Below are 27,861 nucleotides of genomic sequence, written 5' to 3'. Positions count from 1 at the left end.
TCTATGCATAACATAACAGGTGCATCAAAGCTGGGAACGAGAGACAGAAAAACAGCTTCTATCTCAAGGCCATCAGACTGTTAAACAGCCATCACTAACACAGAGAGGCTGCTGCCTCTCATTGGCCACTTTAATAAATGGATCACTAGTCACTTTAATAATGTTTACACACCTTGCATTACTCATCTCATATGTATATTTTATACAATCTATTGCATCTTGCCAATGCTGCTCTGGCATTGCTCATCCATATATTTATATGTATATATTCTTATTCCATTCCTTTACTTACATTTGTGTGTATTAGGCAGTTGTTGTGGAATTGTTAGATTACATGTTAGATGTTGCTGCACTGTCGGAACTAGAAGCACAAGCATTTCGCTACACTCGCAATAACATATGCTAGCCATGTGTATGTGACCAATACAATTTGATTTGATTTTAACTTCCTTTCGGGCCTAACAACCCCCGGGCCAATATATCCAACAAAACACCAAAACAAAACACCGGCTTCTTCGGCATTATCACTTAAACACTGTCAATCGATTCCACGCCAGTAGTTTATCTGATCCTAATTTCATTCCGCCACAATCCCAGCATGCTGCTGTCTACTATTTGTTCTAGTTGCAAATCCATTTCCGGTTCCTTTCCCCGCCAGCTGCGTGGTTTTGCTAAGCACGCACCTTTGTTCGAGATTGGACATATCCTAACATGTCGTACCAAACCGAAGAAACCGAAGAAGTACATACCTATTTTATGTTCTACAGTTTATTTTAGGTTATAGCGCGGTAACCTAATGTTGGCTATCCTCACCGGCTCATTACGAAGTGGAGGACGCCACATTAACTAGCTTACTATAGTTGCTAACATTAGCGACATAGTTACCTAAGTTAGCTAGGCGGTCGATTTGATTATATTTTTTCAGATACTCACAAATAATTGTTGCTTTTCATGTGCTTACTAGTGTTTGTTATGAATTAGCCAGTTAGCCAGTCATCCAGTTGGCGAAAACCACATATCTTACCTTGCCTACGTAACGCGCAGCTAACGTTAACTCATGGTGGAGTAATACTTGTCTGTCTGGTTGGCTTCTGAGTGATTTGTTATATCAGATAAAAATATGTGCTGTTATCACATTGAATAGCTTTCAGAAGAAAAATACCCTAAACGTTTAGCCGTCATTAGTTATTTAGCTAGCTAAGTATGTTGACATTTTAATGACCCTGGTTTCACCAACTAGGATTTGGACTTGATGACTGCTTGTTAGTTAAAGAGGACAGTCTTAACATATGTCATGTTTTTCATAATTGACATACTTTTCCATCTCTCCACAGTATGACCCCTATTCCTACACAAATGATGATTATCTCCATACTGGTGAGTGTGTCGTTTTGTCTAGATGTTTGAGTGCATAAACTAGACACTCAAATGTCAGGCATGTGTTTGGTGTGTAGTCACTACATACACTTCCCTCCCCCATCAGTTAATTGTACCACAACATAGACACCAAAAAAATAGAATCGCATCAATGATTCTATGGTAGAAACTTATTGCGCATATCCCACCATTACTGTTTCAGTGCAACACTATTCCTTAACTTCTCTGGGAGATGTGGGACGCTAGCATCCCACCCGCAGGACACACTAGTCAACAGCCAGTGTAATAGCAGGGCGGCAAATTCAAAACAAAAATCTCATAATTCAAATTTCTCATAACTATTAACCCATTATAAAGATACACTTCTCGTTAATCCAACCACATTGTCTCGATTTCAAAAAGGCTTTACGGCGAAAGCATAACATTAGATTATGTTAGGACAGCGCCGAGACAAGAAAAACCACAGCCATTTTCCAAGCAAGGAGAGGCGTCACAAAAACCAGAAATACAGCTAAAATTAATCGCTAACCTTTGATCTTCATCAGATGACACTCCCAGGACTCAATGTTACACAATAGATGTATGTTTTGTTCGATAAAGTATATATTTATCGAAAAACACCATTTTACATTGGCACGTGATGTTAAGAAATGTTTTGCCTCCCAAAACTTCCGGTGAATGAGCACATCAATTTACAAAAATACTCATCATAAACGTTGATAAAATTTACAACAGTTATTGAAAGAATTATAGATACACTTCTCCTTAATGGAACCGCTGTGTCAGATTTCAAAATAGCTTTACGGCGAAAGCACATTGTTCAATATTCTTAGTACAGAGCTCAGCCAACAATTCTATGTTACCCGCCAAGTTCTGGAGTCAACAAAACTCAGAAATAGTATTATAAATCTTCACTTACCTTTGTTGATCTTCGTCAGAATGCACTCCCAGGACTTCCACAAGAAATGTTTGTTTTGTTAGCTAAACTCCAAATTTATGTCCAAATACCTCAGTTTTGTTCACGTTCAGATCACTATTCCAAAGGCATAATGCGCGAGCGCAAAACCCGAGACGAAAAATCAAAAAGTTCCATTACCGTTCGTAGAAACATGTCAAACGATGTTTACAATCAATCCTTAGGGTCTTTTTAACAAATCTTTGATAATATTCCAACCGGACAATAGCGTATTCATTACAGAGGAAAAAGAAGGAACGGCGCACCTGCGTAGTAAACAACTAATTGGTCTCAGGCATTCCACAGCTCTTATTCTCTCCCCAGTAACAGCATGAAACAAGGTTCTAAAGACTGTTGACATCTAGTGGAAGCCTTAGGAAGTGCAAAATGACCCCACAGACACTGTAGTTTGGATAGGCAATCACTTGAAAAACTACAAACCACTTCCTGGTTGGATTTTCTCTCAGGTTTTTGCCTGCCATATGAGTTCTGTTATACACAGACATCATTCAAACAGTTTTAGAAACTTCATAGTGTTTTCTATCCAAATCTACTAATAATATGCATATCCTACCTTCTGGGCCCGCGTAGCAGGCAGTTTAATTTGGCCACGTTATTCATCTGAATTTCCGAATACTGCCCCCTGTCACCAAGAAGTTAACCTCACCCTTCCTCAATCTTCTTGCAGGTGACCCTAAAGCTGACCTGGCCTACGAGCGCCAGTACGAGCAGCAGACCTACCACGTCATCCCAGAGGTGATCAAGAACTTCCTGCAGTACTTCCACAAGACCATCTCAGACCTCATCGACCAGAAGGTGTACGAGCTGCAGGCCAACCGTGTGTCGAGCGAGAGCATTGAGCAGAAGATCTATGAAATCCAAGATGTCTACGAGAACAGGTACTCCGTCTTTTCTGTAGTTATCGTAACATTAAAACACTAGGGCTGTCCCTTGACAAAATAAATCTTATACACATCCTATGTGTTTTAATAAAATCAACTATATATGCATTCTGATGCTTATAGGGGCACTTATGTTCAAATAAGACACAAATAACTTGAGGGAGCCAGAGATCAAGATAACCAGAAGCAAGAAACCTTAACCGCCCTGGGCGGTCAACAGCCAGTGGAATCGCATGGCGCGAAATACAAATACCTAAAAAATGCTATAACTTCAATTTCTCAAACATATGACTATTTTACACCATTTTAAAGACAAGACTCGTTAATCTAACCACATTGTCCGATTTCAAAAAGGCTTTACAGCGAAAGCAAAACATTAGATTGTCAGGAGAGTACCCTGTCAAAAATAATCACACAGCCATTTTCAAAGCAAGCATATACACTGCTCAAAAAAATAAAGGGAACACTAAAATAACATATCCTAGATCTGAATGAATGAAATAATCTTATTAAATATTTTTTTCTTTACATAGTTGAATGTGCTGACAACAATCACACAAAAATAATCAATGGAAATCCAATTTATCAACCCATGGAGGTCTGGATTTGGAGTCGCACTCAAAATTAAAGTGGAAAACCACACTACAGGCTGATCCAACTTTGATGTAATGTCCTTAAAACAAGTCAAAATGAGGCTCAGTAGTGTGTGTGTGTGTGTGTGTGTGTGTGTGGCCTCCACGTGCCTGTATGACCTCCCTACAACACCTGGGCATGCTCCTGATGAGGTGGCGTATGGTCTCCTGAGGGATCTCCTCCCAGACCTGGACTAAAGCATCCGCCAACTCCTGGACAGTCTGTGGTGCAACGTGGCGTTGGTGGATGGAGCGAGACATGATCTCCCAGATGTGCTCAATTGGATTCAGGTCTGGGGAACGGGCGGGGCCAGTCCATAGCATCAATGCCTTCCTCTTGCAGGAACTGCTGACACACTCCAGCCACATGAGGTCTAGCATTGTCTTGCATTAGGAGGAACCCAGGGCCAACCGCACCAGCATATGGTCTCAAGGGGTCTGATGATCTCATCTCGGTACCTAATGGCAGTCAGGCTACCTCTGGTGAGCACATGGAGGGCTGTGCGGCCCCCCCAAAGAAATGCCACCCCACACCTTGACTGACCCATCGCCAAACCGGTCATGCTGGAGGATGTTGCAGGCAGCAGAACATTCTCCACGTCGTCTCCAGACTCTGTCACATGTGCTCAGTGTGAACCTGCTTTTATCTGTGAAGAGCACAGGGCGCCAGTGGCGAATTTGCCAATCTTGGTGTTCTCTGGCAAATGCCAAACGTCCTGCACGGTGTTGGGCTGTAAGCACAACCCCCACCTGTGGACGTCGGGCCCTCATACCACCCTCATGGAGTCTGTTTCTGACCGTTTGAGCAGACACATGCACATTTGTGGCCTGCTGGAGGTCATTTTGCAGGGCTCTGGCAGTGCTCCTCCTTGCACAAAGGCGGAGGTAGCGGTCCTGCTGCTGGGTTGATGCCCTCCTACGGCCTCCTCCACGTCTCCTGATGTACTGGCCTGTCTCCTGGTAGCGCCTCCATGCTCTGGACACTACGCTGACAGAAACGGCAAACCTTGCCACAGCTCGCATTTGTGTGTGTGTGTGTGTGTGTGTGGTATGTATATATGTGGTATGTATATATGTGTGTGTGTATGTGTATATGTGTGTGTGTATGTGTATATGTGTGTGTGTATGTGTATATATGTGGTATGTATTTGTATGTATATATGTGGTATGTATTTGTATGTATGTATGTATATATATGTGTGTGTGTATATGTGTGTGTATTTGTGTGTATGTATGTATATATGTGGTATGTATGTGTATATATATGTGTGTGTGTATATATGTGGTATGTATGCATGTGTGTAAGTATATATGTGGTGTGTGTGTGTGTATACACATATATACACATGCACATATATACACATGCACATATATACACATGCATACATACATATATACATACACACATATATATAAATACACATACATACACGTGTATATATATTTGTATATATGTATGTGTATATATATATATATATACATACACACATGCATACATATACACATACATACATACACACATACATGCATACACATGCATATATATATATATATATACACATGCATATATATATATATACACATGCATATATATACACATGCATATATATACGCATACATATATACACATGCATACACACATACATACATACATATATATACATACACATATATACATACACGTGTGTATATATGTATGTATATATATACATATATATACACACATGCATACATATACACATACATACACACATACATACATACATACATATACACATACATATACACATACATACATACATGCATACATACACACATACATATATATACATACATACACACATATATATAAATATATACACATAAATATATACACATAAATATACACCTGCAACATCCTCCAGCATGACCGGTTTGGCGGTGGGTCAGTCATGGTGTGGGGTGGCATTTCTTTGGGGGGCCGCACAGCCCTCCATGTGCTCGCCAGAGGTAGCCTGACTGCCATTAGGTACCGAGATGAGATCCTCAGACCCCTTGTGAGACCATATGCTGGTGCGGTTGGCCCTGGGTTCCTCCTAATGCAAGACAATGCTAGACCTCATGTGGCTGGAGTGTGTCAGCAGTTCCTGCAAGAGGAAGGCGTTGATGATATGGACTGGCCCGCCCGTTCCCCAGACCTGAATCCAATTGAGCACATCTGGGACATCATGTCTCGCTCCATCCACCAACGCCACGTTGCACCACAGACTGTCCAGGAGTTGACGGATGCTTTAGTCCAGGTCTGGGAGGAGATCCCTCAGGAGACCATCCGCCACCTCATCAGGAGCATGCCCAGGCGTTGTAGGGAGGTCATACAGGCACGTGGAGGCCACACACACTACTGAGCCTCATTTTGACTTGTTTTAAGGACATTACATCAAAGTTGGATCAGCCTGTAGTGTGGTTTTCCACTTTAATTTTGAGTGTGACTCTAAATCCAGACCTCCATGGGTTGATAAATTGGATTTCCATTGATTATTTTTGTGATTTTTGTTGTCATCACATTCAACTATGTAAAGAAAAAAGTATTTAATAACATTATTTCTTTCATTCAGATCTAGGATGTGTTTAAGTGTTCCCTTTATTTTTTTGAGCAGTATACATACATATATATGTACATACATACATAGACTACTCCTCTACAAATGTTCCGTACTCGTACACAAGCATGACAATTTATCCATACACACACTCCGCAGCTGGGACTTGCGTCCCCCTAGGGATCGATCCTACACGTATCCTACCCTACACTGTAGTATCACTCATGGATCTCTCATAAAACTAGCTCCACTTGGGACCTATCCTTATGGAACCTACCCTACGCCATATATTTACGATTGGTCGTAACACAATGGGACTACCGAATAAGCTTAGGCTTTCTAGGTCCGTATTCTATTATTGTTCAATATACGGTTCTTATCTCCCCAAGATGTCAGAATGAGTGGTAACGGGTGTAGGAACTGTGCCTACCTTGTTTCTTTGTGCCTGCTCCACTGATTTGGACTCTCCAGTTCAACTGTAAATCGTGGTGAATAATGCCGACAACGCCAACTGTTCATATTTTTAAACAACACAATGTTTTTACTTAGGAACAGTTCAGAAATCAATATTTGGTGAATTTCATAGTTATTCCAATCACAGCTTTCTGTGGGACTAGAGGAAGGTCCTCCACCAAATTTCAGTGGGTGTGAGATCTGGAGAGGCCTTCAAGCTAAAGTGTCACACTGAATTTGGTGGAGGATCTGTGATGATCTGGGGGTGCTTCAGCAAGGCTGGAATCGGGCAGATTTGTCTTTGTGAAGGACACATGAATCAAGCCACATTCAAGGTTGTCCTGGAAGAAGACTTGCTTCCTTCTGCTCTGACATTTATTCAGGTATTGCCCCTATGTAGCTTACTTCTGGTCACCTGTTCAGGAATGGTTAAAAAATCACTTAAAATTAACCTTTAATATAAGTGTTGGGCAATTTGGAAAGCCATAGTCAGTCAATAATACAATAATACTCGTAGGAAAAGTTTACATCTTTAGCTCATCTGTGGATACTATGCAATTAGAAAGGTTCAAAATGTATGTAAAACATCACAGCACATTTTGAAAAATATATGGCACATGGAAACCAAACCAGGGTAGTCTGGTGAGTGGCTGAGGGATGGGATTAAACAATTTGTTTGGTAATGTATTTATTGATTGCTGTATATAAAAGTACCATGTATGTAAAATGTAGCAGAATAGCTGCTACATTTGTCTTCCGAAGTGTTAAAAATAAAACTCTTCCTGGAGCTGGCAGCCCGGCCAAACTGAGCAATAGGGGAGAAGGGCTTTGGTCAGGGAGGTGACCAAGAACCCGACGGTCACTTTGACAGAGAGCCAGAGTTCCTCTGTGGAGATGGAAGAACCTTCCAGAAGGACAACCATCTCTGCAGCACTCCACCAATCGGGCCTTTATGGTAGAGTGGCCAGACGGAAACCACTCCTCTGTAAAAGGCACGTGACAGTCCGCTTGGAGTTTGCCAAAAAGCGCCTAATGGACTCTGACCATGAGAAACAAAATTCTCTGATCTGATGAAACCAAGATTGAACTCATTGGCCTGAATGCCAGGCGTCATGTCTGGAAGAAACCTGGCACCATCTCTATGGTAAAGCGTGGTGGCGTTATCATGGTGTGGGGATGTTTTTCAGCACCAGGGACTGGGAGACTAGTCAGGATCGAGGGAAAGATGAACAGAGGAAAGTACAATGAGATCCTTAATGAAAACCTGCTCCAGAACCTCAGACTGAGCACGACAACGACTCTAAGCACACAGCCAAGACAACTCAGGAATGGCTTCGGGACAAGTCTCTGAATGTCCTTGAGTGGCCCAGCCAGAGCCCAGACTTGAACCCGACCGAACATGTCTGGAGTGACCTGAAAATGGCTGTGCAGCGCCCAATCCAACCCGACAGAGCTTGAGGATCTGCAGAGAAGAATGGGAGAAACTCCCCAAATACAGGTGTGCCAAGCTTGTAGCATCATACCCAAGAAGATTCAAAGCTGTAATCGCTGCCAAAGGTGCTTCAACAAAGTACTGAGTAAACACTCAGAATACTTATGTAAATGTGATATTTCAGTTTATTTTTTTAATACATATGCTTGCAAAAATGTATAAATACCTGTTTTTGCTTTTTCATTATGGGGTATTGTGTGTAGATTTATCAAGATTTAATCCATTTTAGAATAAGCCTGTAACGTAACAAAATGTGGAAAAAGTGAAATGGTCTGAATGCTTTCTGACTGCACTGCAAACAATTCACACAATGAATGTGCACAACTTGGCAGGAGAGTGCATTCTGGAGAGAGACGTGTATTTTAGCCACACTCCCCTTGTGCTGTGCCCACCCCGCGGCCATCGTGTGTGTGTGTGTGTGTGTGTGTGTGTGGTGTGTATATATGCTACTGCTCGGCCCAAAAAAATTCTCAATCGACCAGTCGACTAATTGGGGTCTGTCATTTTAAAACACAAGTTTAAAGTTTTCATTTTACACATTCTCCCCTCTCTCCTCAGCTGGAACAAGCTGACAGACCGCTTCTTCAAAACGTCTCCCTGGCCAGAGGCTGAGGCCATCGCCTCCCTCGTTGGAAACGGTGAGTGCGCCAGTCTACTGCTGTTTCTCCTTCCAGTTTGGGCACAAGCCGGTTCAGATGATCGTGGACACGAGTGGTGGTAGTAGTTAGTAGTACCAAGTAGAAGACATTATTATCTCTCCGGGGTTAATTGGTTTTGCTGCAGAATCATATCCAAAAACAGACATCACACAAGAAGTGTGACAAAATAATGTGGACCACACATTTATTGAACATAGTTGCTGGAGTGAAAAAAGTTCAACTTATTATAGTGTGGCATGCAGTAGTAACATGTATCCTTTTCAAAAATGCTATGGCAGCATGAGTGAATGTCTTTATTTGTTGTTTTTTGCAACGGTGGAAAGAGAAATGTGGACCTGATGGTAGGAGTTTAAACTTTAAACAGGATGTAGTGTCCATTAGTGTTCTCTGCTTTCTTTAGAGCTGTTTGCTTATAGAGTGGAGACCATGTGGTTCACAAATTGGTTGCCGCCTCTGTAGAATATTCATGTTGTTGCTGTTCTCCATTGACAATGAAGTGGGAAGAATGCACAGGTTGTTTGTCATGAGTCTTGCCTTGGAAGCAGAAAAAAGCGATTTCCGCTCAGTGGGCCAGCTGCACTCAAAATGGTCTATATTGTAAAAATGTGTTATTTGGTTTTAATTTAGGGTTAGGCATTAGGGATTGAAATGTGGTTAGGGTTAAAATCAGATTTTATGCCTGTGCCAGCTGTTGACCACTGCAGAGCTGCCTCCAGGCCAAGATTCATTACAATAAATGCCAGCAAGCGAAGAAGGCAAAGAATGTTGTGCCATTCTATCTTGTTGCGCTTGCTCACTGTTGCTGTTGGCCCATTCAGATGCTGTGTTCCTGATCCTGTATAAGGAGTTGTACTACAGACACATCTATGCTAAAGTCAGTGTGAGTATCCATCTATCCTGCCACAGAAACATTGTTTAACCCCTATCAGCTTTAAAATATAAACCTTACATCTCCTGTCCTGGATGAATTTAATCCAATGGATATACAGTGCACAGAACTATAATAATATCACTACTTGGAAGACTTTACTTAAATAATGCTTTTGTGTTCTTTGACCATTAGGGAGGACCCACTCTCGACCAGAGATTTGAGTCTTACTACAATTACTGCAACCTCTTCAACTACATTCTAAGTAAGTCTGAGTACTAAATATTTTCTGTCTTAATATATTTTCATAATACACTGTGTTACATTGGATGTTTTCAATGCCTCAATAAGCAGGTATATATTGTTCTATATAGATGCAGATGGACCTGCCCCCTTGGAGCTGCCCAACCAGTGGCTCTGGGACATAATTGATGAATTCATTTATCAGGTAAATTAACATAGTTTGGTATGTTGTATGTGTATTAGTTTTTCAGCTTCAAAATGTACACTACCGTTCAAAAGTTTGGGGTCACTTAGAAATGAACTTGTTTTGAGAAAGAAAAGCAATTTTTTTGTCCATTAAAATAACATCAAATTGATCAGAAATACAGTGTAGATGTTAATGTTGTAAATGACTACTATAGCTGGAAATGGCAGATTTTTTTAATGGAATATCTACATATGTGTACAGAGGCCCGTTATTAGTAACCATCACGCCTGTGTTCCAATGGCACATTGTTAGCTACTCTAAGTTTATCATTTTAAAAGGCTAATTGATCATTAGAAAACCCTTTTGCAATTATGTTAGCACAGCTGGAAACTGTTGTTCTGATTATAGAAGCAATAAAACTGGCCTTCTTTAGACTAGTTGAGTATCTGGAGCATCAGCATTTGTAGGTTCGATTACAGGCTCAAAATGGCCAAAAACAAAGCACTTTCTTTGGAAACTCATCAGTCTATTCTTGTTCTGAGAAATGAAGGCTATTCCGTGCAAGAAATTGCCAAGAAACTGAAGATCTCGTACAACGCTGTGTACTACTCCCTTCACAGAACAGCACAAACTGTCTCTAACCAGAATGGGAGGAGTGGGAGGCCCGGTGCACAACTGAGCAAGAGGACAAGTACATTAGTGTCTAGTTGAGAAACAGATGCCTCACAAGTCCTGAACTGGCAGCTTCATTAACCTGTCAAGGTATAGGGGGCAGTATTTTCGATTTCGGATGAAAAGCGTGCCCAGAGTAAACGGCCTAATACTCGGGACCAGAGTCAAATATTTGCAAATTATTAGAAGATTTGGATAGAAAACACTCTAAAGTTTCCAAATCTGTTTGAATGATGTCTGAGTATAACAGAACTCATATGGAAGGCAAAAACCTGAGAAAAATACAAGCAGGAAATGAAAATCTGGTTCCTGTAGTTTTTTTCAAGTCATTGCCAATCGAACAAACAGTGAGTTAGGGTTAATTTTGCACTTCCTAAGGCTTCCACTAGATGTCAACAGTCTTGAGAAAGTTGTTTGAGGCTTCTATGGTGAACAGAGAGCCAACAAAGGAAGTTGGAAGTTGGTGACCCAGGGAATGGCATCAGTTCATTTGCGCGCTTTCACGCGAGAGTTAGCTGTGTTCCAAAACGGTTTTCAAGACACTGGAATCGTGCGATTGAAAAAGGCCCTAAAGATTGATGCTATACAACGTTTGACATGTTTGAACAAACATAAATATAACTTTTTTGACTTTTCGTCGTGACATTTTCCTCGCGCGTCCTACATTTTGAGTAGCTAACTGAATGCGCAAACAACATGGCGTTATTTGGACATAAATTAATAACTTAATCGAACAAAACAACATTTATTGTGGACCTGGGATTCCTGTAAGTGGCTTCTGATGAAGACTATTAAAGGTAAGTGAATATTTATAATGCTTTTTATGCATTTAGATGACTCCAAAATGGCGGCTATCTGTAATTGCCTGATGTATTTTTCTGAGCGCAGTACTCAGATTATTGCAAAGTGTGCTTTCCCAGTAAAGTTAGTTTGAAATCTGTCAATGCGATTGCATTGAGATATTAATCTATAATTCTTTGAATAACAGTAATTTTTTTTATGACGAGTATTTTTGTAGATTTGTGCTGATTCACCGGAAGTTTTGGGGAAATACATTTTCTGAACGTCACGCGCTAATGTAAAATGGGGTTTTTGGATATAAATATGAACTTGATAGAACAAAAAATGCATGTATTGGTTAACATAATGTCCTAGGAGTGTCATCTGATGAAGATTGTCAAAGGTTAGTGCATAATTTTAGCTGGTTTTCTGCTTTTGGTGACGCTTGTCCTAACATAATCCTAACATAGTCTATGTACTGTCCTAACATAATCTAACTTTATGCTTTCGCCGTAAAGCCTTTTTGAAATTGGACAACATGGTTGGATTAAGGAGATGTTTATCTATAAAATGGTGTAAAATAGTTGTATGTTTGAGAAATTTGAATTATGACATTTTGTTGTTTTTGAATTTGGCGCTCTAATTTTTCACTGGCTGCACGGTGGGTGGGACTCTAGCCTCAAAAAGTTAAATAGTGCCCGCAAATCACCAGTCTCAACGTCAACAGTGAAGAGGCGACTCCGGGATGCTGGCTTTCTAGGCAGTTGCAAAGAAAAAGCCATATCTCAGATTGGCTAATAAAAATAAAATATTAACATGGGCAAAAGAACAGACACTGGACAGAGGAACTCTGCCTAGAAGCTCAGCATCCCAGAGTCGCCTCTTCACTGTTGACGTTGAGACTGGTGTTGTGCAGGTACTGTTTTATGAAGCTGCCAGTTCAGGACGTGTGAGGCATCTGTTTCTCAACTAGACACTAATGTACTTTTCCACTTGCTCAGTTGTGCACCGGGGCCTCCCACTCCTTTCTATTCTGGTTAGAGCCAGTTTGCGCTGTTCTGTGAAGGGAGTAGTACACAGCGTTGTACGAGATCTTCAGTTTCTTGGCAATTTCTCGCATGGAATAGCCTTTATTTCTCAGAACAAGAATAGACTGACAAGTTTCAGAAGTTAGATATTTGTTAACCTCTTACATCTAGACGTTCCGCTAGCGGAACACCTGCTCCAATATCCAATGATAGGCGTGGCGCGAATTACAAATTCCTCAAATACAAAAACTTCAATTTTTCAAATTTATGACTATTTCACAGCATTTTAAAGACAAGACTCTCCTTTATCTAACCACACTGTCCGATTTCAAAAAGGCTTTACAGCGAAAGCAAAACATTAGATTATGTCAGCAGAGTACCCAGCCAGAAATAATCAGACTACCCATTTTTCAAGCTAGCATATAATGTCACAAAAACCCAGAAGACAGCTAAATGCAGCACTAACCTTTGATGATCTTCATCAGATGACAACCCTAGGACATTATGTTATACAATACATGCATGTTTTGTTCAATCAAGCTCATATTTATATCAAAAACCAGCTTTTTACATTAGCATGTGACGTTCAGAACTAGCATACCCCCCGCAAACTTCCGGGGAATTTACTAACAATTTACTAAATTACTCACGATAAACGTTCACAAAAAGCATAATTATTTTAAGAATTATAGATACAGAACTCCTCTATGCACTTGATATGTCCGATTTTAAAATGGCTTTTTGGTGAAAGCACATTTTGCAATATTCTAAGTACATAGCCCAGCCATCACGGGCTAGCTATTTAGACACCCGGCAAGTTTAGCCTTCACCAAAATCAGATTTACTGTAACAAAAATGTTATTACCTTTGTTGTCTTCGTCAGAATGCACTCCCAGGACTGCTACTTCAATAACAAATGTTGGTCTGGTCCCAAATAATCCATCGTTAGATCCGAATAGCGGCGTTTTGTTTGTGCGTTCCAGAAACTATCCGAAATGGTAAATCAGGGTCGTGCGCATGGCGCAATTCGTGACAAATTTCTAAATATTCCATTACCGTACTTCGAAGCATGTCAACCGCTGTTTAAAATCAATTTTTATGCAATTTATCTCGTAAAAAAGCGATAATATTCCAACCGGGAATCTCCTTTTCGGCAAACAGAGGAAAAATCACAAAGACGGGGGCGGCCAGGGCACGCGCCTAAGCCCACAGTCCCTTGATCGGCCACTTGACAAAGGCGATAATGTGTTTCAGCCTGGGGCTGGGATGACGACATTCAGGTTTTTCCCGGGCTCTGAGCGCCCATGGAAGACGTAGGAAGTGTCACGTTAGAGCAGAGATCCTTTGTAAAAGATGGAGATGGCAAAGAAGTTCAAGAAATGGTCACAGGCCACTTCCTGTAAAGGAATCTCTCAGGTTTTGACCTGCCATTTGAGTTCTGTTATACTCACAGACACCATTCAAACAGTTTTAGAAACTTTGGAGTGTTTTCTATCCAAAGCCAATAATTATATGCATATTCTAGTTACTGGGCAGGAGTAGTAACCAGATTAAATCGGGTACGTTTTTTATCCAGCCGTGAAAATACTGCCCCCTAGCCATAACAGGTTAATGGCCATTTTGAGCCTGTAATCGAACCCACACAAGTTGTGCTAACATAAATGGAAAAGGGTTTTCTAATCTTCAATTAGCCTTTTTATAATCAAACTTGGATTAGCTAACGCAATGTGCCATTGAACACACAAGTGATGGTTGCTGATAAAGGGCCTGTAGATATTCCATAGAAAATCTGCTGTTTCCGGCTACAATAGTCACTTACAACATTAACAATTTCTACACTGTATTTCTGATCAATTTGATGTTATTTTAATGGACCAACATTTTTGCTTTTCTTTCAAAAACAAGGACATTTCTAAGTGACCCCAAACTTGTGAACAGTTAGTGTACTTTTCTGGCAATTTTTTTCATCTATGGCATTCATTTGGTACCCCTCTGTCTTGAAGCTGCATTGACACATGGAATTGTGACTGCATTTGAATAAGAAGTTAACAAGTTCACTCTTCTTCCCCAACCAGTTCCAGTCGTTCAGCCAGTATCGCTGCAAGACAGCCAAGAAGTCTGAGGAGGAGATTGAGTTCCTGAGGAACAACCCCAAGATCTGGAATGTCCACAGCGTTCTAAACGTGCTCCACTCGCTGGTGGACAAGAGCAACATCAACCGCCAGCTGGAGGTCTACACCAGTGGAGGTAAAGAAGTTACAGCTGTAGATGCATTGTATATGCATTGATGTATTGTTGCATATCGTTATAACAATATATTGTTTGTAGTGATATATATTATGACATTATAACGATATATAATTTGTAGAAAAAATATTTGGACATTGTCTTACACCACATTCTTCTCAGTGATCAATACTGAATGGTTGATGCAGTCCATGGTTCCTGTGCGACAGCTCTAACAGGTTGTGTTTTGTGTCGCAGGCGATCCAGAGAGTGTGGCTGGCGAGTATGGCCGTCATTCCCTGTATAAGATGCTGGGATACTTCAGCCTGGTGGGGCTGCTGAGGCTACATTCTTTGCTCGGGGACTACTACCAGGCCATCAAAGTCCTGGAGAACATCGAGCTCAACAAGAAGGTACACTGGCCACTGTGTAGTAGTACTGTCGATGTTCGTACCATACAGTAGAAGATGCATCTACAAATCGATTCAAATGTGTTAGTCACGTACACATATTATACAGATGTTATCATGGGTGTAGTGAAATGCTTACGTTCCTAGCTCCAACTGTGCAGAAATAACTAACAATAGGAAAGGAATATAGGAATATTAGAACGAGCAATGTCAGGGTTCGGAATATAAATATATGTATATGATGGTGTGTGTTATGGACAGTATATGAATCGAAAAGGTGTGCACAGCAGTAGTTATATAGGATGAGCCTTAACTAGAATACAGATATATACATATGAAGCAGGGTTTCCGTTTGGAAAATGTGGTGCTGGATAACGTGACCGGGAAGATTTTAATTTTCCGGACCCATATGCACCCATTAGGGTGTCCACCCTCGGTGCTCAGAATGACAGAAATCACATTTAGATTATGGTAATGCATTTTAACAGAACATGCAGCTCATGTAATGAAACAGCCAATAAAACATTTTCTAACATTTGTCAAAATACAATTCGCGGGTGAACACCTTTCTAAAAAGGGCACATGAGAAAACACCATTCTAAACAGTGCACCTGATAGCAGTTACATATGTGACTGTGGTGAAAATCTCAGTTAAAAACTTAAGAGGGGGAATCTAAAGATGCAACAACTAGGATGGGTTGCTAATAAGACTAGGATTGTGCCTTTGGCTTCTGGACAAAGAAAGAAAGTTGATATGAAAACAAATATAACAGGACATAAATGGCAATGCTGTGGGTCTAATAGAAAAGTACATGGAAATACATTTGCCAAAATTATATAATTACTCCTGTGTATACAGAAAGAAATAAAACAATTCAAAATACTTCACCAGAAAGAAAGCATGACTTAGCCACAGAGGAATCAAAGATCATTATCTAATTAAATTACATTTCTGTGGATTGTTTCAAATCACAAGCACGTAGGCCTACGTCTATTTGGAAAGCCTGAATTATTGAGTTGTGGGTGTCAGTGAAAAACATCTAAAATATGTGTGAAGATAATGTCTAGGGTATAATTTAAAATGTTTAGACAAGACGTAGGGCGATGGTGCTTGGCTAAGATATCGGTGAGTCTCTCCAGAATGGCTCAGCTGTCTCCCGCCATTTCTTGCGCATTCATTGTGTGAATTGTTTGCCCTTTGATAAATAAATACAGTATGTAATGGGGAATAGATTTGTATGTCACCAGTAGTAAATGTAATGTTAATCTACATAAATTAACAAGCTTATGTAACCAAATTATGTATTAATTACAAGTCATTTACCGTTCGCATTCTCAGAGTGGAAATGTTTTCAGAGTTCACAACCTGCTGCAGTTGTGAGAAACAAGTTTTGGTTTATTTCATAACCATAATTGTAAAGATTTGTGTACTTTTTCATTTTGTCTCTTGTTTGGAGTGCTCCATGTGAGCAATGAGCATGTCTGGTTTCTCTGAGCACGCATAAATACCTGGCCAATTGCAGGGAAATGTAGGAACGTTTTTTTTTTAAACAACCATTGTGAATGATATATTAAAACTCTAGTTCCTCAGTACACTATTTTTAAAAAATCGTTCCAACAAGCCCCCCCCCCCCCGATAATCACCACTCTGTGTGAAAGAGCTATGGAAGTTATAGTTGTACTACTGCATTGGCCTATAGGCTATGAGTTCCATGCGCTCATTTCTTTAGCACCAATGGATCACGGTATGTCAATGTGTCCATATGGCAGAGGCTGGTAATCTTGACTTGACTTTTAGATATTTGTAATTCTAATTCAGATTTTTATGATTAACCTGTTTGGGATGGGGGCAGTATTTTCACGGCCGGATAAAAAACGTACCCGATTTAATGTTGTTACTACTCTTGCCCAGAAACTAGAATATGCATATAATTAGTAGATTTGGATAGCAAACACTCTAAAGTTTCTAAAACTGTTTGAATGGTGTCTGTGAGTATAACAGAACTCATATGGCAGGCAAAAACCTGAGAAGATTCCAGGCAGGAAGTGGCCTGTCTGACAATTTGTAGTCCTGATGTTGCATCTCTATCGAAATTACAGCATCTGTGCTGTTACGTGACACTTTCTAAACCTGAGAAGATTCCATACATGAAGTGCCACTTTCTAAGGCTTCCATTGGCTCTCTAAAGCCTTTAGAAAGCGGAATGACGCGTCTCCTGTCTCTGGGCAAAGTATAGGAGCAGAGTTTGTAAGTGGCCTGCCTGGGGACAGTGAGTCTGGAGATGTGCGTTCACGAGACTTCGACATTTTCTTCTTTCACTCTTTGAATGAATACAACGTTGCCCGGTTGGAATATTATCGCTATTTTACGAGAAAAATAGCATAAAAATTGATTTTAAACAGCGTTTGACATGCTTCTAAGTATGGTAATGGAATATTTTGAATTTTTTTGTCACGAAATGCGCTCGCGCGTTACCTTTCGGTTAGTGACCTGAACGCACGAACAAAACGGAGGTATTTGGATATAACTATGGATTATTTCGAACCAAAACAACATTTGTTGTAGAAGTCCTGGGAGTGCATTCTGACAAAGAACAGCAAAGGTAATCCAATTTTTCTAATAGTAATTCTGAGTTTAGGCTGCCCCGACGTTGGCGGGTCTGAATAGCTAGCCGAGCTATGTACTCAGAATATTGCAAAATGTGCTTTTGCCAAAAAGCTATTTTAAAATCGGACATAGCGATTGCATGAAGGAGTTCTGTATCTATAATTCTTAAAATAATGTATGTATTTTGTCAACGTTTATCATGAGTAATTTAGTAAATTCACCGCAAGTTTTCGGTGGGTATGCTAGTTCTGAATGCTAATGTAAAAAGCTGTTTTTTGATATAAATATGAACTTGATTGAACAAAACCTGCATGTATTGTATAACATAATGTCCTAGGAGTGTCATCTGATGAAGATCTTCAAAGGTTAGTGCTGCATTTAGCTGTGGTTTGGGTTTTTGTGAAATATATGTTTGCTTTGAAAATGGCTGTGTGATTATTTGTGGCTATGTACTCTCCTGACATAATCTAATGTTTTGCTTTCGCTGTAAAGCCTTTTTGAAATCAGACAATGTGGTTAGATTAACGAGAGTCTTATCTTTAAAATGGTGTAAAATAGTTGATTGTTTGAGAAATTTGAGTTGTGGTATTTTAGTTGGTTTTGTATTTCGCGCCGTGCGATGCCATTGGCTGTTGGCTAGGGGTTCCGCAGGCGGAACGGGGTTCCGCTAGCGGAACGTCTAGATGCAAGAGGTTAACCACGTGACAATGATTTTGAGAAATGAACACGTTATTGAAATGAAACTGTTCCATGAAAACATGCATATAAAAATCATAACTGGAACGGTAGAAATGGTAGGATAAATTTGTAATCTTCCCCTAACTTGAAACTCACATGCTGCCCATGAAGTCTTTATAAAATAATTGCCTCCACATTTCCGTAGTTAGATTTTGCCTATAGGCTACTTTGCCTATAGGCTACTTTGAAGCAAGGCACATGCCTCATAATATGAAATAAGACATTCACGTTTAAAATAAAGTACGTTTTTTTAAATACGTACTACCTCCAGCTCATATTGTAAAGTGGTGTGAGGCGCACTTCAATTACTAGTTGAAAAGTCAAAATAGGCTCTATGCTGTGGGTGTCTGATAGTCGTCATGCATTTTATTTATCAAAAAGCTAACGAAGATGCACACGGAACAATGTAATTCACCCAAAAAATAAATATAAAAATTAATCTATGTCAAATGTATTTCCATCAATTAATAAAAAGCATTCTTTAACAGTTTTTTTCTTCTTCTCCTGGACATTTTGGCTGGCAACAGTTTAATTAATCGGCTTTTCATATAATTATTTTCGGCCAAGTGGTTAGAGCGTTGGGCCAGTAACCGAAAGGTTGCTGCATCATATCCCCGAGCTGTAAACATTATTAAAGTGACCTGTGTTCAATGACTATGTACATAGGGCAGCAGTCTCTAGCGTGCAGGGTTGAATACCGGGTGGTAGCCGGCTAGTAAGTTACCAAAGTTCAGGGCAGGGTACTGGTCTGAGGCCGGCTAGTAGTGACTATTTAACAGTCTGATGCCCTGGAGATAGAAGCTGCTTTTCAGTCTCTCGGGTCCCAGCTTTGATCTACCTGTACTGTCTCCGTATCTATCCCCAAATGCCCACTCTCTGATATTGACAGACCTACGAATTAAGGTGTGGGCCTTAACTGTTGAGACCCGTCTATCTATATTTCTACTCCATATTTCTCTCTCCAATTCCCTATTTGTTCTAACCCAGTCACTTCCCTCTACTTTATATTTAATCTTTCTTAGAGTATGTACTCTCGTGTGCCTGAGTGTCAGATCACCACCTACTACTACGTGGGCTTTGCCTACCTGATGATGAGGAGGTACCAAGATGCCATCCGTGTCTTCGCCAACATCCTACTCTACATCCAGAGGACCAGGAACATGTTCCAGAGGTCCACCTATAAATATGAGATGGTCAGTGACAATGTTTGTGCGCATGCACCTTCAGGACTGCCGCACAGAAGAAATGCCAGCCCGCGCAGATGTTGATATTGTTAGCAAATTATTGCCATGTTATAGCTATTTCTTTGTTCAGCCATGGGGGAGTGATTGCTTCCAACAATTGCTTCCTTACTTTCTTTGAATAGTAAGTTTGGCAAAGAGCTTTGTTTTTGTCTTAAAGGGGTATTTTGAGACGCACTTGAATATGAAAATAAGCTAATAGGCAGAGGGTATAGCCTACATTCTGATTCTGTATATGGTAATAATAATGATAATTTTTATTTTGTAAAGTGTTTTCTTGCATCATAAAATTCAATTTCCAGTCACGTATTAGGCCGGTGGTGTTAACAGACCATTTTCTATTTTTAGACATGTGACTTGAGCTTTCAGACAACTAAAAAGAAAAAAGGTTCATGTCAAGCCCTGCGTAATGTTTTTACATCTAATAGAATAGGCCAACATTGAACACCATATAGGCTGAAATCAATAGCTATTTCCATATGAAAATGTTATGGGATGCATTTGATCCCTTGTTTTTGTTAGTAGGGCACTGATGGGCCTAATAGGCCCAAATAGCCTCAGTAGTTTACTTGGCAAATGTCTAAAATTAACTGGAAGCGAGTACAGGCTCCGTGTTCACAGTAAATGCACGCAGGAAGTTGCACAGAATGCTCACAATGTTCAAGTTTCTGCTCACAAGACTTACAATGTTCTCAGTGGTAGATTTTTTTGGGGGGGGGATATTGATCAGTGGGCCTAACCTGTGATAACTACATTACTGATTATGATTGACATCTCCCCCTCAGAGCTGGGTGATGTTCATTAGGGCACATAATGGAAAACGTTTTAAAATGAACACGACCCTGGTAATTGGTTGAGTCACTTCTTCCTGCTCCTCCAGATCAGCAAGCAGAACGAGCAGATGCACGGGCTGTTGGCAATAGCTCTGACCATGTACCCCATGCGCATCGACGAAAGCATCCACACCCAGCTCAGGGAGAAATACGGAGACAAGATGCTTCGCATGCAGAAGGGGTGAGCGAGAGAAAGTCTACACTTCCTACCACACTGTGGGAACTAGGGGCTAGAGGGATTTATAGGTCCAAGCCCTATGTGGAGATCTGACAGACAGGATTTGTTTGGTCTAAGCAATATAGTGAAACTTCCACCTGGCTTATCAGAGGGTGAGGTGAAGCTATTACCATATTGCTTACTTGCACCTGTCAAATCCACTCAGCTCGCCACAGGTGCATAGGGCGTAAGGATCTACAGTTCGATTTTGAATTGGGCCATAGTTGGTGTTTGAGACTTGACTGACATGACTTTGACCTCAGAGACCTGCAGGTGTTTGAGGAGCTCTTCAGCTTCGCCTGTCCCAAGTTCCTGTCCCCGGTGGTGCCCAACTACGATAATGTGCTCCCCAACTATCACAAGGAGCCCTTCCAGCAGCAGCTCAAGGTGTTCGCTGAGGAGGTGCAGCAACAGGCCCAGCTCTCTACCATCCGCAGGTAACGAGTTATCTCTGAGAGTCGGGTGAGCTGCTACAGTCAGTTAAGTTCAGCACTTCCCTGTTTCAATTTGTTTCAAAATATTGCTCCCTACTGAACACAACCCAGCTCTCTAGCATTGCTCTCTAACATGGTTCCTTGGTTTCCCCCTCTAACCTCACCCTGCTCCATCTCTCTGCTGTACAGTTTCCTGAAGCTCTACACCACCATGCCTGTGGCCAAGCTGGCAGGGTTCCTGGACATGACTGAGCAGGAGTTCCGCATCCAGCTTCTGGTCTTCAAACACAAGATGAAGAACCTGGTGTGGACCAGCGGCATCTCTGCCTTGGACGGAGAATTCCAGTCCGCCTCCGAGGTCGACTTCTACATCGACAAGGTGTGTTTGTGTGTGTGTGTGTGTGTGAGATGTGTCGTTACGCAGAGCCCACTCACCTCGTTTTAGATTCTGTTTAACCTGTCTGGGAACGTGGGACGCTTGCACCCTAGTCTACAGCCAGTGGAATTGCGTCGCGCGAAATACAAAACCTCATAAATGCTATAACTTCAATTTCTCAAACATATGACTATTTTACACCATTTTATAGATACACCTCTCCTGAATCGAACCACGTTGTCCGATTTCAAAAAGGCTTTACAGCAAAAGCAAAACATTAGATTATGTTAGGAGAGTACCCTGCCAAAAAAAATCACACTCCCATTTTCAAAGCAACTAGATGCATCGCAAATACCCAAAACACAGCTAAATGCAGCACTAACCTTTGACAATCTTCATCAGATGACACTCCTAGGACATCATGTTACACAATACATGCATTTTTTGTTCGATAAAGTTCATATTTATATATAAAAACAGCATTTTACATCGGCGCGTGGCGTTCAGAAAATATTTTCCCTCAAATGCTTCCGGTGAAGCAGCGCTACAATTTACAAAATTACTATTCGAAAACATTGTTAAAATGTAATATAGTCATTCAAAGAATTATAGATTAACATCTCGTGAATGCAACCGCATTGCCAGATTTAAAAATAACTTTACTGGGAAATCACACTTTGCAATAAACGACGTGGTATGCTCAGAAAAATAGGCTAGGCGATACATGTTAGCGCCATCTTGGAACCATCTAAAATCAAATATACTATTGTAAATATTCCCTTACCTTTGATTATCTTCATCAGAAGACACTTCCAGGAATCCCAGGTCCACAACAAATGTTGTTTTGTTCGAAAAAGTTAATAATTTATGTCCCAATAGTTCCTTGTTAGCGCGTTCCGAAGGCTACTCATAATGTACTGAAGCGCGCGGGACTTGTCGTCACGAATGTGCAAAATAATATATATTTACGTTCGTTCAAACATGTCAAACGTATAACATAAATCTTTAGGGCCTTTTTCAACCAGAGCTTCAATAATATTCAAGGCGGACGATTGCATTGTCTTACTAAACGTTTCGGAACAAAAGGGTTCCCATGGGCGCCCGCGTCATAGTAGTAATGGCCCTCCCCCTGTGACCAACTTCCCAAACCTCTCTTTGGGTCAGTTTCTACCATAGAAGACTCAAACCACTTTGTAAAGACTGTTGACATCTAGTGGAAGCCTTAGGAAGTGCTAAATGATTAATAAGTCCCTGTGTGTTTCAATGGCAAAGCTTGAAAGTGATTCCACACACCAGATTTCCACTTCCTGTTAGGATTTGTCTCAGGGTTTTGACTGCCATATGAGTTCTGTTATACTCAGACACCATTCAAACAGTTTTAGAAACTTTGGAGTGTTTTCTATCCAAATCTACTAATTATATGCATATTCTAGTTACTGGGCAGGAGTAGTAACCAGATTAAATCGGGTACATTTTTTTTATCCGGCCGTGCAAATACTGCCCCCTATACCCAAAGGGTTAACCTCTTACATCTAGACGTTCCGCTAGCGGAACACCGCTCCAATATCCAATGATAGGGCGTGGCGCGAAATACAAACTCCTCGAAAATCCGAAAACCTCCATTTTTCAAACATATGACTATTTTACACCATTTTAACCTCTGGGCTAGGCGGGACGAATTCGTCCCACCTACGTAACAGCCAGTTGAAGCCTGTGGCGCGATTTTCAAAACCTTAATCCTATTACTTCAATTTCTCAAACATATGACTATTTTACAGCTATTTAAAGACAAGACTCTCGTTAATCTAACCACACTGTCCGATTTCAAAAAGGCTTTACAACGAAAGCAAAACATTAGATTATGTCAGCAGAGTACCAAGCCAGAAATAATCAGACACCCATTTTTCAAGCTAGCATATAATGTCACAAAAACCCAGAAGACAGCTAAATGCAGCACTAACCTTTGATGATCTTCATCAGATGACAACCCTAGGACATTATGTTATACAATACATGCATGTTTTGTTCAATCAAGTTCATATTTATATCAAAAAACAGCTTTTTACATTAGCATGTGACGTTCAGAACTAGCATACCCCCCGCAAACTTCCGGGGAATTCGCAAACATTTTACTAAATTACTCACGATAAACGTTCACAAAAAGCATAACAATTATTTTAAGAATTATAGATACAGACCTCCTCTATGCACTCGATATGTCCGATTTTAAAATAGCTTTTTGATGAAAGCACATTTTGCAATATTCTAAGTACATAGCCCAGGCATCACGGGCTAGCTATTTAGACACCCGGCAAGTTTAGCACTCACCATAATCATATTTACTATTATAAAAGTTTGATTACCTTTAGTTGTCTTCGTCAGAATGCACTCCCAGGACTGCTACTTCAATAACAAATGTTGGTTTGGTCCAAAATAATCCATCGTTATATCCGAATAGCGGCGTTTTGTTCGTGTGTCCCAGACACTATCTGAAATGGTAAATCAGGGTCGTGCACATGGCGCAATTCGTGACAAAAAAATCTAAATATTCCATTACCGTACTTCGAAGCATGTCAACCGCTGTTTAAAATCATTTTTTATGCCATTTTTCTCGTAAAAAAAGCGATAATATTCCGACCGGGAATGTCCATTTAGCTAAACAGAGGAAAGTAAACAAAGCTTTCGGTCGACGCGGGCACGAGCCTGAGTCTCACAGTACTGTAACCAGCCACTACCCAAACGCGCTACTTTTTTTCAGCCAGAGCCTGCAAAGCCACGATTCAGCTTTTTACCGCCTTCTGAGACCCTATGGCAGCCGTAGGAAGTGTCACGGGACAGCTAAGATCCTCACTCTTCAATAAACAGAGACAAGAAGAACGACACCTTGTCAGACAGGCCACTTCCTGAATGAAACCTTCTCACATTTTTGCCTGCCAAATGAGTTCTGTTATACTCACAGACACCATTCAAACAGTTTTAGAAACTTTAGGGTGTTTTCTATCCATATGTAATAAGTATATGCATATTCTAGTTACTGGGTAGGAGTGGTAACCAGATTAAATCGGGTACGTTTTTTTATCCGGCGGTGTAAATACTGCCCCCTAGCCCTAACAGGTTAAAGACAAGACTCTCCTTTATCTAACCACACTGTCCGATTTCAAAAAGGCTTTACAACGAAAGCAAAACATTAGATTATGTCAGGAGAGTACCCAGCCAGAAATAATCAGACACCCATTTTTCAAGCTAGCATATAATGTCACAAAAAACAAAACCACAGCTAAATGCAGCACTAACCTTTGATCTTCATCAGATGACACTTCTAGGACATCATGTTATACAATACATGCATGTGTTGTTCAATCAAATTCATATTTATATCAAAAACCAGCTTTTTACATTAGCATGTGATGTTCAGAACTAGCATTCCCACCGAACACTTCCGGTGAATTTACTAAATTACTCACGATAAACGTTCACAAAAAACATAATTATTTTAAGAATTATAGACACAGAACTCCTTTATGCAATCGCGGTGTCCGATTTTAAAATAGCTTTTCGGTGAAAGCACATTTTGCAATATTCTGAGTAGATAGCCCAGCCATCACGGCTAGCTATTTTGACACCCAAGTTTGGTACTCACCAAACTCAGATTTACTATAAGAAAAATTGGATTACCTTTGCTGTTCTTCGTCAGAATGCACTCCCAGGACTTCTACTTCAACAACAAATGTTGGTTTGGTTCCAAATAATCCATAGTTGTATCCAAATAGCGGCGTTTTGTTTGTGCGTTCAAGACAATATCCGAAGGGTAACGAAGGGTGACGCGCGGACGCGTATCGTGACAAAAAAAATCAAAATATTCCATTACCGTACTTCGAAGCATGTCAAACGCTGTTTAAAATCAATTTTTATGCGATTTTTCTCGTAAAATAGCGATAATATTCCGACCGGGAGTCGTTGTTTTCGTTCAAAGACTGAAAATGTAAAATGGCCTCTTCACGTGCATGCGCGCACCCGTCTCATTGTTCTCAGATCGACCACTATCCAAATGCGCTACTGTTTTTCAGCCAGAGACTGCAGAGTCATCATTCAACGTTCTGGCGCCTTCTGAGAGCCTATGGGAGCCTTAGAAAGTGTCACGTTACAGCAGAGATCCTCTGTTTTGGATAGAGATGACAAAGAAGGCCAAGAAATGGTCAGACAGGGTACTTCCTGTACAGAATGTTGTCAGGTTTTGGCTTGCCATTTGAGTTCTGTTATACTTAGACACCATTCAAACAGTTTTAGAAACTGTGGAGTGTTTTCTATCCAAAGCTACTAATTATATGCATATTGTAGTTTCTGGGCAGGAGTAATAACCAGATTAAATCGGGTACGTTTTTTTATCCGGCCGTGAAAATACTGCCCCCTATCCATAACAAGTTAATGTAGTAACTCGACAATATGGAATTTACTCTTTGGACATAATGTTGTGAAGTAACCTGTATTCCCTGTCTGTTATGTGCCTGCAGGACATGATCCACATTGCAGACACCAAGGTGGCCCGCCGCTATGGCGACTTCTTCATCAGACAGATCCACAAGTTTGAGGAGGTGAGAAATTATACATTTTCAAATTACTTTACAGCAGTATTTCCAGTTAGCAACAGTCTTTGTTTACCGTTATCATAGAATTTCTGTTACATTGCAGACATTTGCTTCTGTATTTTATTAATATATATTTTTAAGTCATAGAATAGGAAAGTTAAAGTAATTGAATTTGGTTTATTCCAGGAAAAATGTAAAATAAATGTTTACTCAGTTTGTACTTGTGTTATTCGCCATGCAGTTGAACAGAACGCTGAAGAAGATGGCTATGAGTGGAGCCAGCACCATTGCCACAGCTGCCACCACAACCACCCGGGCCACATGAGTCGGACCTCTGATTTACAGCCACTAATCTGGCCTACCTGGCTCTCTTTCTTGGCTCTGTTGATCCTCCAACAGAACGATCGATAATGCTTTTTTAAATTTAACAATAAAGGATGAAGTGGTGAGCTAAAAGACATGTGTTGTTGGGTTGCACATGGAGTCATTGTGATAATTTATATTATCAAATGGTTTGTACTGTGATTTTAGTACCTTTCTCAAACAGTACAATAGTTAATCAGCTAAATCAGAACCACTAGATGGCAACATTTAGCTATCAATATCTTTACTCTCAAAAGTGCCACCAGTTATTTATAGGACTTCAGTTTTGTATTATAATTTATTTCAACTGCTATGAGATTAGATATTAATTTACACTGAACAAAAATTTAAACGCAACATGTAAAATGTTGGTCCCATGTTTCATGAGCTGAAATAAAAAAACATCCCAGATATTTTCCATACGCACAAAAAGCTTATTTCTCTCAAATTTTGTGCATGTTTGTTTACATCCCTGTTAGTTAGCAATTCTTATTTGCCAAGATAATCCAGCCACCTGACAGGTGTGGCATATTAAGGTGATTAAACCGCAGGATCATTACACAGGTGCACCTTGTGCTGGGGACACTGAAATGTGTTTTGTCACACAACACAATGCCACAGATGTCAAGTTGAGGGAGTGTGCAATTGGCATTTTGCAGCAATGTACATCAAGAGATGTTGCCAGATAATTTAATGTTAATTTATCTACCATAAGTTGCCTCCGTTTTAGGGAATTTGACAGTACGTCCAACCAGCCTTACAACCACGCCAGCCCAGGACCTCCAAATCCGGCTTCTTCACCTGCGGGATCGTCTGCGACCAGCCACCCAGACGTTTGATGAAACCTGAGGTGTAGTTATGTCCGTAATAAAGCCCTTTTTTGGGGGAAAAAACGAATTCTGATTGTTTGGGCCTGGCTCCCCAGTGGGTGGTACTCCAACAATCTCAGGGCTACCTATGGCTGTGCCCCTGCCCAGTTATGTGAAGTCTAGATTAGGGCCT

The 27,861-nt window shown here is 40.5% G+C and overlaps 1 protein-coding gene across 2 annotated transcripts; it reads left to right on the top strand.

The window, feature by feature from the left end:
* Window positions 1–621: 621 nt before the first annotated feature.
* On the top strand, window positions 622–27,272 carry if3ei (Eukaryotic translation initiation factor 3 subunit E-interacting protein). 2 transcript variants are annotated; one of them, XM_014159245.3, is made up of 15 exons: window positions 622–741; window positions 1,335–1,377; window positions 3,021–3,231; window positions 8,949–9,028; window positions 9,868–9,923; window positions 10,113–10,182; window positions 10,292–10,365; window positions 14,903–15,074; window positions 15,312–15,466; window positions 19,832–20,002; window positions 20,931–21,064; window positions 21,364–21,537; window positions 21,724–21,913; window positions 26,422–26,502; window positions 26,738–27,272. In XM_014159245.3, the coding sequence occupies exons 1-15, from the start codon at window positions 712–714 to the stop codon at window positions 26,819–26,821; spliced, it is 1,725 nt and encodes a 574-aa protein (XP_014014720.1). In that variant the 5' UTR covers window positions 622–711; the 3' UTR covers window positions 26,822–27,272. The 2 variants fall into 2 exon arrangements, with proteins under 2 accessions (XP_014014720.1, NP_001167411.1); NM_001173940.1 differs by having other exon boundaries at window positions 662–741; window positions 9,868–9,929.
* The last annotated feature ends 589 nt before the right edge of the window (window positions 27,273–27,861 follow it).

This window comes from Salmo salar, chromosome 19 (assembly GCF_965601325.2).
Source record: "Salmo salar chromosome 19, fSalSal1, whole genome shotgun sequence".
NCBI classification, from domain to species: domain Eukaryota; kingdom Metazoa; phylum Chordata; class Actinopteri; order Salmoniformes; family Salmonidae; genus Salmo; species Salmo salar.
The sequence above is the reverse complement of the archived record's forward strand: the minus strand, read 5'-3'. Positions and strand labels throughout refer to the sequence as shown.

Excerpts from the sequence above, each read along its gene's own strand:
- if3ei (NM_001173940.1), top strand. The coding sequence starts at position 712 with ATGTCGTACCAAACCGAAGAAACCGAAGAA. Across the intron at positions 10,366-14,902 it reads TTGATGAATTCATTTATCAG|TTCCAGTCGTTCAGCCAGTA; the intron begins GTAAATTAACAT and ends TTCCCCAACCAG. Across the intron at positions 20,003-20,930 it reads CCACCTATAAATATGAGATG|ATCAGCAAGCAGAACGAGCA; the intron begins GTCAGTGACAAT and ends CTGCTCCTCCAG.